We start from the raw sequence: 14,785 nt of genomic DNA on the forward strand, positions 1-14,785 counted from the left end.
CTAGTGATCTTAGGTGGCCCTAGCTATAAATGACAGGCAGGAGGGAAAACAGCTCATGGTATAAGTATGAAAGAGAATGCTCTGTATGTTACAGAGTAAAGTTAATTTAGATAGTTTTTTCCAGAATGAAAAATCATGAGTTTACTAGTTCTTAATAATTATGTTTCAGCAGTAAAAATAAATAAATCAATGATGGATGTAACCTTAACTGAATAATTGGAAATATTAGCTATAGAATGAAAGGACTGTCTTCACTTTTTGATTAATTCAGACTGCAGGTCTTTGTTACTGTAAATGCAGTTTTAGTGTTAGCCCTTGGCTTTTTTCTGTAACCTGATCCAACAGATGGTGTCAGAAGATTCTTCGCTGTCACAAAAAGAGTGTCAATATCAGATTTGGTTAATTAATATCTTCCTCTTTCTGCCAATCCCTTTTAATTCTAGTCACTGTGAAGGCTAAAGACTATGGAATCAGAATACTGTTGAACTATGGAGCAGAATATAATCCAGCTACTACTTCCAATATATAATGTGTATCCATTATTATAATGCATTTTGTAAAGTTTCAATTCTGACTTCTGAAGAGGCATTAAGGAAATATACACCACCTTTACTTTCCCCAGTTTACACCCAAATGTAGAATAGTTTCAGACTAATTTTGACTTAAACACCTTAAGTAGTTAGTCAATGCCTCTTTAAAAATACAGAATTATATAAAGGAATTGTATCTGACACAGTAATCAAGGGTGCTGAAGACCACACAGACTTCATTACTCCTTTTTCCAATTTTTTTTCCTCAGCCTATCTGGTTCAAAATAAAATGGTATAAAGTTAAAAATAGCAGCACTATTCTGATCTAATTCTACTAATTAAATAATCTACTAAAATTTCTGAGATTATACTGGTAGGAATCCTGTTAAAGGGAGGTCACTCAAACTCACTTCCTGCTTCTCTGTGCTTTGGTTCACGAGGTAAAACTTGCTGCTGATATCTGATGGAGATGTGGTTACAACTGAATATAAAAAAATTTGTTCTGGTTTGAAAAAAAAAAGTGGACATGTAATTTGAAGTCTGTATTAAAGGAGGCCTTTAAGCTGCTGAGTAAACTCTTAAAAAGTAGGCAAATGCCAATTTTAAATATCCTCAGGCAGCCTTAATTCTATCCCTTTGCATAAAATCATTAAGACTAAGCCTTTAATTAATTACATGATTGCATATTATTTTTCCCCACAGGAATCCTGCTTCACTTGGTGCACAGTACAGACACAAAGGGCAGGATTAAGGTGGCAGGAATAATCATATCCAAACTTTTGAGTAGTTTATAATGAAATCATATCTGTTTGATATATACTGTTTTTCACAAGGTTTCATGCCTTAAATTATTGAAAGTAACATGGAATAATTAAGCTGGTATCTGAGACTATATGGCAGTCACTGAATAAGAATTGAGCTCCTTCTTCACTGTGTGCATTTTAAATTCACTTTTGCATTGAATACTCTCAGTGGAGTTCAGGAGATGTTCACCATGAATGATCAGGGGATGGAAGAGTAGGGTCTTGACTTGGCTCTATGAAAGTCGCTGTGTGACAAGGGGACAGTTATGTCTCCTCATCATTAGGGTCTTTGGGTACCAAAACATGTGAGGCAGCAAAGCAGAATCTAGTTTCCATTAAAAAAAAAAAAAATCTCTTTTTTCCTTGGAACTTGCAGCCCCTGTGACATAGAATTAATATTCTGTAACTACAGTTGTGGACTGTTGGGTGTGAAAGGCAAGTGCTATCTTTCAACAAAACATATTAAGTGTCATATCTCAGTTTTGTTAACTATGAAAAAAAATCCATGGACTACCACGACATTTCATTTTAACAATTGTGTTCTCTGATTGAGAATTGTGGAGCAGGGAATGTTTCATGACTTGTACCCACTAGGATAAGGTCTTGTTTCTGTTTCAAAGAGTTTAATCACACAGCTTTGAAGATCAGTGTGTTTTCCTTCTAGAAGCACCAAAAGCATGCTTCGAAAAGGATTAACCTTTTCTGTGTATTGCTTTAGGTAGAAAAAAATAGCTTTATCCTGATTGCATTTCAAATGTGTAGGACACATAATGCTTTCCTGTTTAAATTGCCCTTCTTTTGCCCAAGACCATTGTGACTTGGTAGTAGATAAATAGACATTTAAAACAACCCCCTTCTTATATTCACAGAGCCAGAGGTTGCCACATGATAGCAACTTAAATCAAGACAATTTCAAGTCACCGATGAGATGTAGAATGCTGGCATTATTCCTGTTTCTTGTTTGTTAGTAATAGCTTGACTGAGTATTGAGACTGAACCTAAAATGCTGCCATCAGCACCAACTACCCTTTAGATTAGCACACATCTCCTATTCCCTGGCACATAGTTAGACCAGCTTAATGTCAGAGCATAAAAAAGATACTTGTTAAATAATTTCCCAAAGCTCCTTCTCAATCTTTAATTTGTTTTTCTTTTTTTCCCCCCTTCTGCACCCCCCTCCTTTTTTTTTTTTTCTCCGTGCCGAAGGGTACGCCATTAAGTCGGGCTGATTTAAGGGCTGTCAACATCAACCTCTGCGACATGTGCGTTATCCTGTCAGCCAATCAGAATAATATTGATGATGCTTCGCTGCAGGACAAGGAATGCATCTTGGCGTCACTCAACATCAAATCTATGCAGTTTGATGACAGCATTGGGGTCTTGCAGGCTAATTCCCAAGGTAAGGACTGCCCTATAATACTTCTCTGCAGTGCCTACAGGGGACAGGACCTGGCAGGAAGAATATCCCTCACTCAGTAATTCAAAGAGCCCTACATCAGCTTGCTTGACAGTTAAACCTGCTGATTGGTATGATGGCTTTTAAAGGGACAGTCACACAGTTTCTCTGCGACATCACAAAGCACATTTTTTAGAGGAAAAATGAATGAACATGAAACTGGCGTTTTTTCTCATTTTGACATTTTCCTAGAAGATACATAAATTCACCACTTTCTCACTGTGGCTTTCTTACATGGGCAGTTGCTGTTCTATAGCCAATGATAACTTATACTCACTTCGGAATACCTGAAGTTTCTGTCTAATGAGATTTCTTTTTTATGTAAAAAACATTGCAACCAGAGAGAAAATACAACTTTGAGTAATACAAGCCAAAAAAATAAAATAAAAAGGACAAGAATTTTAAATTTTCTTTACAGCTCTGGTGCCTTCTTGCTCAAGAAGCCACTTAGAATTAATTCAAAAATGATTTCTTCCCATGGTTTGACATGTACTCATCCCATTTAAGGACGTTGAACAAAATCCTTCAGTCTTTTCTGAGAGTAGGGGACTGATTCATAGGTAGCCAAAGGCTATTTTACACCATCTGTGCCTGTGCAAAGCAGCTGCAAAGCAGTCATAAGCACCCTGGCAAAGACCATCAGTGTAAAAACAATCATCTTCTCATCCCTGAAGGGTCTTGCAGCTTATGCAGCTCAAGTCCTACCTTTGATAAACCTATTAACTGCTGCAGTAAATATTCCCACTGGATCTAGCTCTTCTATAAATGTAGGTGTAGAAAGGGTAGTGCTTTGGTCTGCAGTTTGCCCGTGAGCCTTACCTAGAGATAGTTTTCCCTCAAGGACTGTGAGAACTAAGATTAAGTTCAGGTTTTCCTCTTTACATTCTAATATGGAAATAGGAATTAAGAGCCAAAAATCAGAGGCAACAGTGTAACTTCTTGAGTATGGAAACTTGAACTTGGAAAATTCTTTCTTAGACTCAGCAACAAAACAGTGTAATTTAATGCTGAAATTAAATTCTGTCATGAAACTGAAAGTTTTAATTTCTCAAAGTCAAATTGGAGAGTTCTCTGGATAAAAAGTAGATTTAAGAAGAAGAGAAAGGAACTGGTTTTTTTCAATCCTGTGGTTGTTCGAAGTTTTAAGTCTGTGGCCTGAAAGCAATACAACTCCAAATATTTTAGAGTTTTTTCCTCATAAATTTGTAAGACTAACTTGCTCACAGTATGATAACTTATAGTCATGATTAGGAAACTCACTGCTGAAGTGGAAGGCAGTCATGCAGGTTCCCTGTTTTGCTGATTTAGACCTGGAATTTGAAATTCTGTATCTCAAAACCAGATCTCTACTTTCACTGCCAGGCTAGTGGCTGTTCTTTGAGGGACCTCTCACAGTCTCCTATGACACATATAATTAAACTAATCAAGAAATAGAATCTGCTCTTGAGCATGAGCAGTCTGAGAGAATTTCCTTCTGTCTTTGGTCAGAGCTTAGAGACATTTCCAGCACTTGACTGTTGTGTTTTACCTCTGGGAGTACCCAGGATCCTAGATCATCCCTCAATGAAAATGGAAAAATCTAACAATATGGGTCTTGTGCACTCCATGAACACCTGTCATTTTTCACTCTCCATCCTTAGAGGTATTCAAGACCTGACTGCATAAAGCCTCAAAGAAGCTGATCTGACCTTACGGTTGATCCTGCTTTGAACAGGAGATCAGACTAGAGCCCCTCCCATGTCTCTTCCAGACTGAATTGTTTTATGAATCTGTAATACCCAGGTTGCTGCTGCAGCAATAGCCCTATAGGTCAGGAAGTGTACACTGGCCATGGTCCAAATCCCTTTAGGCCTATTCAGTATTGCTGATGCAGAGAAGCAGAGGCACAATAGGTTAATGCATTCCAAGAAATTTTCTTCAGGTAAGTACCAGTCTGCACATTAAAAAACAAAGGTGACTCTTTTGTAGCTTTTCTGGGGAAACAGGGCATAACATAAGACAGGTAACTAGCAGCCTATTTTAGTTGAGAGCACTGACTAAGGAGGGGTTCTTGTAAGCCCAGTGGCTTCAGAAGATAATTACCTTCCCAGTACATTCTCTGCTTATGATATCCACAACTCCTGAATTGATTGTGTTCCTTTCAGTGCAGTAAATTTTCTTGAAAGACCTTGAATACAATGATTAGACTGTCAGAAGCAGTTAGATCATTAGATAGCACAAACTTCATGGAAATTATATGCAATGTGACATTTTTGTTTGTGAAATGCATCTTTAACATATGGTGGACACAACTATCATGACAATTATATAAACTAGGTGATTCAACTTCTGCTAGTCAACAAGCAGAATACTAGAACAATCTCATGGCTTCTTACTGGCAATTAAGCATCTTTGTTTACAGAGAGAATTGTCATTTTACATTTGTACATTCCTTGACATAATTATCCTGAACACATTAGCTGGTACAAACCTTAAGTATTGCCAATCTGAGTTTTTCTAGATCTTAGTGTATGATTTTGGATTAAGACATCAACACTATCCTTTGACTCTTCTGTGCTGTTCTTTTATGTTACTCCTGTTACTGATCATCAGCAACATTGACATTAGAAAATCTGGGTGTGTGGCAGAATGTCAGTTGACTTGTGACAGGGAAGAAACAAAACAAAATATGTGAGCAACCTGAGAAATGTGTGGGATAAGCAGCAAGATTTTTGGTGAGGGATTTAGCAGTATAACCTTACCTTTGCTATTCTAAGTAAATATGTAGTATTTTATATGTATCATCATGTAGTCACTACACAGTGGAATCTCATATGAAAACCTGATATATAATTTATGTTTATGTCTTTGAAAAAAAAAAATTAGTATTTAATTGATAGATTACTGAATGCATAAGGATCTTCACAGTTTGTACCTGTGATTATTTCACTCCAGCATGAGGCAAAAGATGACACTGGTACAAGAAGTGTGCCATAAAAAGCAGGATGCAAATCTATTTAACCATCAGATAAGCCATAATCATTCCCCAGTGCTGAAGTACAGGGCTCTGTCTATAACTCCTTTGCTCTAAGTTGGTAGCAGAAAAAGAATCCACAGATTTGGGGATTTCATTAATTTTTTCCCAGAGCCCCACCCTCATCACCTACTTTAACACAGAAGTCACTACCAGTCATAGGCATTCATCACCAGCCAACCCTCTGTATCCATCCAAACATATCCTTTCCAAACAAGGACATATCTTTGAAACGGAACTCAGGTGCAATCTGAGAGGAAAGATCTTGTAGAAGGAACAGGAGAGTGGACACATGACAGCAAGCCTTCCTGACAGAGAAAGTTCTGTAGCAATAGGGCTGCCAGTACCCAATGGATTAAGTTATCTGCTGAAAAAACGTCTTTGAAATAATCTGGTTTGTATCAACAAAGGATTTTCTCATTACTAGTTCAAGTTGAACTTAATACACACGCAGGTCATACAGAAACAAAGACTTGATAATGCCTCCTTCTGTATTAAAATATCCCCAGGTTTTTGGGCTGGGTAGGATTAATTATCCAGACTTTAAGTAGTGCAACAACACTTTTGACCTCTGGCCTGACCATCTTGAGTCATAACTGATCCTGCCAGAATTGCATCTTATCTAAGCAATGTGCTCCACCTTGATCTCCTACAGAAGAAAAATCCAACACAGTTTTCCAAGACACAGGAAAAAAACAATATTCTGGACCGGAGCTACAAAAGACCTTTGAGTACCCAGAGCAGATGTCATCTAAGTTGTCAAATCTATGTTAATCATCAGCTGTCTAGGAACATACAACCAAACACATGACCACACAGAACTTTGAGTGGAAACAAGCTGTCTTCCTTAGAAGGAAAAGCTTACTAACTGTTCTGGAAGGATTTACTGGTCTCCTTTACATAAAATGTGTAATTCTACTCAAAAAGAACAAGAAACTCTTTAAAATTGGAGCTGTGCTGTTGAACGTTGAAAGCATTCTCAGGGCTGTCTGCACTGAACACTTCAAAGCTGACTGGGCAACTCTAGGCTTGCCAGAGGTTAGGGGTGCCTACTCTAATGTCCCAAAAATGAACTTTTGGAAGTCATCAGGGCAGTTTGTTGCCTTTGAGAGACCTAGATTCGAAGGACAGAAAGGCCAAAATGTATCCCACTGAAGCTGCAGCAAACTATCACTTTTGTTAAGATATCTCAGCTTTTGAAATACAAAATGCTGTAGAGTCAAAAGTTGGTCCACTTCTTCACAGAATTACTCATAAACAAGGAAACCCTGTGTTTATCTTGAAGTTCCTCTTACAGATCTTGACTGATTGTCTTCCTAGAAAGATTTGTAAAGCGATGTGTTTCTGGTGGAGAAAAAGGTCACCCTCCAGTACTGGAGATTTGTTTTTATTGTCCTTCCTGTTTCTCTTTCTGCTCCCTCAAATACCAATTGAGGTTATTTTATCAAGAACTATTTTGGAGAGAAGACCAGAGATTATTGGATCCATTTTTGCTCACTTGTCATAACATTTTTCCAAAGCACCCTGGAGTACTGAGTATGGGATGGGCTCTTCCTTGGCAGTTACGCTGGGACACCTCCAGTAATTCTCCTTTCCTTCATTCTGTTGTCATTTCCATCCTTTCTTCTTCAAGTAGCATCTATTGACTAGTCCACTTAGGTTTTTGTGTTTCTTATTTTTTTCTATAACAGTCTTACATTGTGGGAATTTTACTTGTTATTTTATCCACCAGATGAACAGGGCCCAACACAAAATATTTATCTTCAGTTGTAACTAAAACTTCTATTTGGCTTTCTTTCAAAACCCAGAAAGACAATTATACCTAACTGTTTAGAGATTTATAAATACTGTACCAGAGTAGCCTCTGGGTAGTAACTTTAGATATCCAACTCAATAATTTTCTTTTATTGGATAGTGATTTAGATCTTGAGTCCTATATAATAAGAGCAGTACATTTCATTAAAAAACACTTACTAAACAATAAAGAAAAGTGATCTTACAGCTCCAAGCAGGTCTAAAGTACAGAAAGGGCATGCTGTATGGTAACATTTTGTCCACAGACACTCTAAGACAGATCACAGTGCAGCAGTGTAGACGTATTTCAGCAAAGTAACAATTGCAGCTGTTTTCTGAATGACTTCAACTTATGAGAATTTTCCCTAGGAACACTATTTCAACACATGAGAGATCTTTTTAGGGCCTTCGTTTACAGTTCTCATAATAGATCCTCCAACTAGAAAGAATAAAGAGAAAAACATAAAGATTGGATGAACTCCTGGGTAATACATCTCATACATCATGGCAAGATTCTTCTGGGGGAAATCCTATAAAATCAAGTAAATGTACTCGGAATTTTACACGCTGACTTTCAAGTGTAACAGATTGCACAAGCTAAAATAACCCTGTACAAGTTTAGTTTCATTTGATCCAGTTCCTTTAAAAATCACTTGTGACTTCATCATCATCTTTTGTTGGAGCTGTCTTAAACTTTGATTAAAAGGGCAGAAACAGCCACAGAGTTTCATTAGATTTATTTTACAATATGTTCATTAATTCTTATATCATTGCAATTTTTTATGGACTTAGTCTCACAGTCTGCTGCCAGAAATTTCTTATTAAAATGAATTTGAGATCTGGTTTCCATTGTGCTTGCAGGTAGTATATTCTTTTTCACCTCTACCAATCCATAATGCTTGATTGCTTTATCTCTGAAGTGTTAGGAAAAAGAGAGAACAACAATTGTATTATCGGGATTGCAAATGAGAGAAAATTCTTAAAAAAGGGGAGAGGATAAATACTGTCTGAAGTGCTTTGTTAGCAAAGGTTTTGTGCCACTTTTGGAGATAACTGTATTGTAATGCTGTTATAAATTCAAAACAATAGTTTTATTCCTGAAGAAGGGGGTTTTAGTGAATGTTGAATCTTATTTTTCTTATTTTATAGTCATAAGTTTTAATGTGAAGATTTCAGAGTATAGTTTTCTATAATCATAGAGGCAGTTAATTTTAGGCTGTTATGGAATTCAGTGTTCTGTGGCCACTCCAGCACTGTTTCCTATGTTTAATTTTTTATATTGCATGAAAATGTAGAAATAAAGAGCCTTAACTTCCAAATACCAAAAATCAAACTGTATTTACCTGGCACTAAATAATTGCAGTTTAAGGAGTTACTTAACCTCCTTATGAAAGCTTATGAGTAGATGTAGAATACTACATGCAGATGTAATATTAAAAATAAAGAAACTAATAGTGCTGGCAAAAAGTGAAAAATTTGGGGTAGTTTTCTTAAGTGTCAAAATGAGCTGTGACACTAGCTTTATTCTTTTGAACGTTTAGATTCTGTGTGTCTTTGCATATCAATGTCTTTTATGCTGCAGAATGCTTGTTATACTTAAAGATAGCTAATAATTTTCTAACTCACATAGATGTTTTGAAAAATTTTCTCCTAGACAATATCAGTCTTACCAGTCACATTTGCAAAAATGGTATTTTGCATTGACATCAGGCTTATTGGTTTGCAGGATTGATAATTTAGTGTAGGAGTTCCACATAATTAAGGATGTTTTTATGCTCTGTATTTCTGAACGTTCCTTGTATTTTTGTTAGCATCGGTCGTTGCAAATGACAAAAATAATAATCCAATTAACAAAATTTTCTACTTGATTGGTTGATTATTAACTAACTCAATTTTTAAATGTTTGTTGTAGTTTGGTTTCATTACTATTTTTCGAAGCAAAGGCTGACCATCCCAAGTAATGAAATTAATAACTGAAAAATGAGATAAGGGCCAGAACATGTCCCGTATCACCATTTACTCACAAAAAATAGTCCAATTTTTGAAGATCAGGTCACTATGATAAATCACTCAGTATTACCTTTTTGCAACATGCACATAATTTCTTATCCTGCTGAATGAGATGGATCAGCTGATAGCTGTTATTTATTTTATGGTAGCACAGTGGAGCTCTAGATGGAACTAAGAGCTTGTTGTCATAGTCCTGATATATACAAGAATAAAATATGGCCTTTGCCCTGGCAAGTTTACAATCTGATGCTTTGCTTGTTCCAAAACTTATGTGCTCAATGTTATACAGGCTAATAAATCTCTCTGACTTCAGTGAAACTATCCACCTGTGTAAAGTTAGATTATGTGCAGGTCTTTGCAAGATTTGGACTTAAATAAACTAAGGAGACTGGGTGGGAGAGAGGTTGGTCACTTAGTGTTTTTCCTGTGCTGTAGAAATCAGCTATGTTAGGACCTTGCTAGCCTTGCAGTCTTCACATGAAACCCTTAACAGGAAAGGTCCACTCAGCACCCTTCGTAATTTTTGTATTTTCCTTGTAACTGGACACTAATGTTGGCTGCCAGAATCACACACACAAGGTTTCCAATCTCTCTCAAAGTTTTCCTAGAAAGAGAGCAAAACTATGAAGAAATGAAGTTTTTCAATTCTCTTGCTTGTAAACAGAAAATATGTTGGGGAGTTGCTGGAGAGACACATTTCTTTGACACAATTTCTCTATGCTGGAGAAATGCTGTAAGGTCCTAGCCCAAATACCTTCAAGCTTTCAGAATTGCTTCTTTCTTCTCTGCTTTAAGATACCTTCTGCTTAAGCCAGAGAAAAATAAAACCATGCAAAGGAGGTAGATAATACAGTACATCAAAACATGTGATCTCACACTTAAACTATAAATATATTTAACCAGCTCAAAACTATTATAAATTTATGGTGACTCTATTTCGTTACTATTTGCTGTTCAGCATCTTGAAATCAAACCCCCTATTATGAAGGTGTACTATTTTGTTCATTTCTGATGCTGAGGAATAAAAAACCCCACTCTTTTTATGAGCATTAATTATACACCAGGCAAGGAAGCAATTGCCTCTATGTTATGAAATATTAAATCAAAATGCTTCCTGTTCCCAGATGTCCCAGAGATAAATACAGCAGTATTTTGAAGCCCCACTTGGAGCTGTTTTGCCTGCAAATTTATAGTTTTGTCTCCATTTTGAGAAAACCCTGTTTTATGTGAAGTATAGCACTCTTGGTAGTTTTTAAGGAGCAAACTCCTCTGGAGTTGCCTATGTAGGCAACAACTCTTACGTAGATTGCACACAAGGGATCTGAAGTTGAAAGGCTCCTTTAAGATGACAAATGGGTTGAAAGTGTTATTGTCTTTGATTGCATGCCTTACATCATCGGTATGTAGGAATAAGAGAGCAATACTTTATCTTTAGCCATTTTATAAATATTTAAGTCCTTATAGTTGCCTAAAGATATTAAAGCATATTTTACAGTAGTTGGAATATAAATATTATATATAGCACAAGATACCAAAGTAGTTTAATGAATTCATAATTTTCTGTTCACTTTTATTGGAATGTGTTTTATGTTCCAAAACTTCCATTTAAAGAATAAGAGACCATTCTGCTCCCTGACAAGATATGAACCAATAGTGAATGTTATCAAGGTTCTTTTAAGTGGTGATATGAGGCTTCAATTAGCAAGAAGAAAGGGAACATGAGTATTAGAATGCACTACACCAGTCTCTGTGTTTTAACTTTAAAATTATTTTTTAAAAAAACCCTCTGTAAGTCTTTAAGATAATGTAAGTTGTTTTGCTTCTCTGTCTGTGTATATTTTAAAAGTTCTTAATTGCATAGGGAGATACATATCTAGATCAAATTATACAAGAGTAAATTTTTAAAATTTGAAGTTAATTTTCTAAAATAACCAACCATAAAATCTTGTGACATTAAACGTATAAAAGGTCTGTGTTTCATGGCTCCTTGAATACAAAGGTATGTCGAGGTTATAATTCTAAATCTTTCAAATCCCCATAAAAAATTTCTTTTTAATATTTCACAGTTTAACTATTTCCCAGTAGGAGTCCATGATGGGTAATGCTTGCTAATTACCCACAACAAAAGTAGACACACAATGCTGGTAAATTACCTGACCCTTTGCATTTTAATGAGACAACAAGGATTTCATGAAGTGATGTTGTTTCAGTGGTTAATGGTGTCAGCAATGTTGTAATTGTAGGCTGAGGCACATTAACTGCACAACCACATGTAGGAAGGGTTTCTCTCGACAGGCCCTTTGGAGAATAGAACAGGGTATTATCATTAAGCCTATGTCATTTGCATGCTGCTAATCACTTACTTTATTATCTTGTGTATCCATTGTCTTTCTTTAATTGCTCTTTAAATGAAAATTAAAAATAGTTCCAATGCCCACGATACTTGTGATAGCATCTTGATTATGAAGATAACTTCAAGAAAATGGAACATATAGATAATGTATTACAGGAATCCAAGATACTTTGAAAATTATGTACCATAGCAGGCAGCCTCATGAGCGTAATTCTGATATCTTTCTTTGCTTCACTATGTATTGTTTGCTTAATAAATGGTTATTTATATTCATAAAGGTGGTGGTTTTTTTCAGAGATCAATGTCACTGTTTTTGCTTTAGCGTGGAAGAGATACAAAGCCTCTGTATCTTGCAGATTCTATCAGTCTAATGGCATTACAGGAGAAAGCTACATTTGTGTTCTTTGTTCTTTCCAGTTAGATCCTAGTCTATGATATCCAATGCAGGAAAGCAGAATCTAACACCTGCTATTGAATTGCAGAACTTTGACAGCTTTAGGATAAAATTTACAAAATTCTTGGCAAAATTCTTTTTTCAGGACAGACCTGTTAAGTTTGACATGGTTAAATTTGAGACAGTCCAGACTTTCCATAATAGGCAGTCTCTAAAAACTTGGTAGCTTCTGCTTATCAAGAACCTTCCAGACATTTTAGCATCTGCAGAATGGGATATTCAGCCTGACTTGAGGCACAACCTTCATTTGAGAATCAATACTACTGTGCTCCTAATAATGTATTTCTGCAGCTTTTCAACATCTGAAAACCAAACCTTGAAAATTCAGTCTGTGAATTTCTAAATGCTATGGTAGGAATTTTTATTGAAGAAAGTAGAGTACACTTTGTTCTTTACTAGCTGTTGTAATTTATTTTTATTCAATAACTCCAGTAAGATTATGGTTAATGGGAATTTTTGTACTGGCTTATTTGGATACAAGATTAAAATAATTTAAAATTTCTGTAATGTCATAGCAATACCAGATCTTTTCCAGACTTTCCTTAGAGCTTTAAAATAGATCCTGTGAATATAAAAGGGACATTGGACCTTTCATGTTGTTTTGAAGTTTGGTTGCTTGTTTAAATTTTCTATTCAACTTGTATTCTCAAATACTCTAAATACTGATTTAGGAGCATGATTACTGGCTAGTATTGGGAGGGAAAGTATCTCTACAGTCTAACAGCATATATCTTTTCTATAAGTTTGACTTTACAGAGTTTCTTCTTAAATGCATAGGCAGGATTATAATGTGATTGGATGTCCACATAGGGTTTCCTGTTTCTGCTAAGTTCCTGTCAGCTTGCTTGTATTGTGACGTAGAAATGAGTCTCTAGGGGCAAAGATAAGCAGACATTTTAAAAAAACCCTCCTCCTCTAAAAAAAAAAAAAAGAGAAATTTCACTGAAATCAGATAGTGTCATATGGGAACTGAGAAAACGTTTTATTTCTTGTTTGTTTGAGGACAGATGAATTGGACTAATAACACAACAGTTATAGAAGCATTCTTCAAAAAAAAATTTCTATTAGTCACAAGTGTGAGCTTGCTCAAAATCGGTTTATGCTGTAACCAAAATTAAATTCAGAAAAGGTGCTTGAACCATTTTGTTTGGTATATTCAGCGGTGTATTTTAGAAACTATATCTGCTGTAAATCTTCAATAATTTGCAAATTGTTCCTATTATAGGTTTCCATGTATGAAGAATTTGACTTCCTAGAACAGTAACTTCAAACTTTTTGTAAATTTGTTCAACTATGTATAAAATAAATCCTTATTGAATTGATTTATTGAATCTACCCTGGCTTGAAATCAGTGTTTGGCAAACTGCTTAAAATAATGTTTTGGTGAACTCTTTCTTAGAGGACAAATATCAAAAAGATTTTTCCATGTAACTCCAATTTAGCAACCTTGCTATTTCCTAAACTTCATATTCCAGTTTGATAAAATGTGCCTAAGGAAACAGATAAATCTTAGATATATTATTATATCCTGGTTGATTTCATTGGCTACCAAATCTTCTTTAGAGTTCACACAAAAGGGATTTTGCCACAAAGTCTTAGAAAAAAGTTCCTGGAAGTATGATGTTCATGGAGTTTTTAAGCAAAGATTTGATGTCTTATTTACATTTTCTTAGCTAAATATGTGGCATGCAATATTTCCATTCTTAACTTGTCTCCTTTATTTTTATATCTAGCACCTATAGTAATTTTACTAAAGACTTGAAAATTGCACACTTTTTGTTTTTAAATTTCATTATTAGCTGTCAGTGAGCCCTAAAGTGTGAGACCTAAAGTTCATGAAAGGGAAGAAATGTCCTCATATTTTTTCTTATTAAACTGTAGAGACCAAGTTCATAGCTAGCAATGTGGAAAGGACTTTGAGGGTTTCCTTCCAGATGTCTGTGAGAGGAGAAACTGGGGATTGAAGATCTCTCTGCTCTCCGTTGCTGATCAGTCAATGTAGGCAGGGGACAGCAGTGCCTCCCTGAACTTTTTCTCCAAGACTAGTACTCTCTCTTGTCATGTGAGTCCTTTGATAAGCAATGGGAGGTCTGTCAGGGGAAAAGGTTGGGAAGTGCTTGTGCAAAGTATCTTGTGATGCACATTTCAAAATATTCCCCCTGCAATAGAGGGAAGTGATTCCAGTTATGCAAGAAATGCAATGTGTCTCCAAGGTCTCTTGATATTTGAGAATTTTATTATTATTAACTGTTCAGTTAAATCTTCAATTCAGTTCTTTAGTGGCAATGTAAACTCGTGTTTGGACACATCTGTTTCGAGTGAGACAGATGTAGACTGAATTAGATAGACAAAGAGTGCTTCTAAAAATTTGG

General features: G+C 35.8%; 1 protein-coding gene across 38 annotated transcripts in view; it reads left to right on the top strand.

Moving 5' to 3' along the window:
• Nucleotides 1–14,785, top strand: part of KCNMA1 (potassium calcium-activated channel subfamily M alpha 1) — a 468,105-nt gene that overhangs the window by 412,742 nt on the left and 40,578 nt on the right. For all 38 annotated transcript variants that reach the window (XM_064662590.1, XM_064662591.1, XM_064662592.1 and 35 more), the window contains one exon: nt 2,540–2,732. In XM_064662590.1, coding sequence (XP_064518660.1) covers nt 2,540–2,732 — 193 coding nt within the window. The remainder of the gene's footprint in view (nt 1–2,539; nt 2,733–14,785) is intronic.

This window comes from Pseudopipra pipra, chromosome 8 (genome assembly GCF_036250125.1).
Source record: "Pseudopipra pipra isolate bDixPip1 chromosome 8, bDixPip1.hap1, whole genome shotgun sequence".
Lineage (NCBI taxonomy): Eukaryota > Metazoa > Chordata > Aves > Passeriformes > Pipridae > Pseudopipra > Pseudopipra pipra.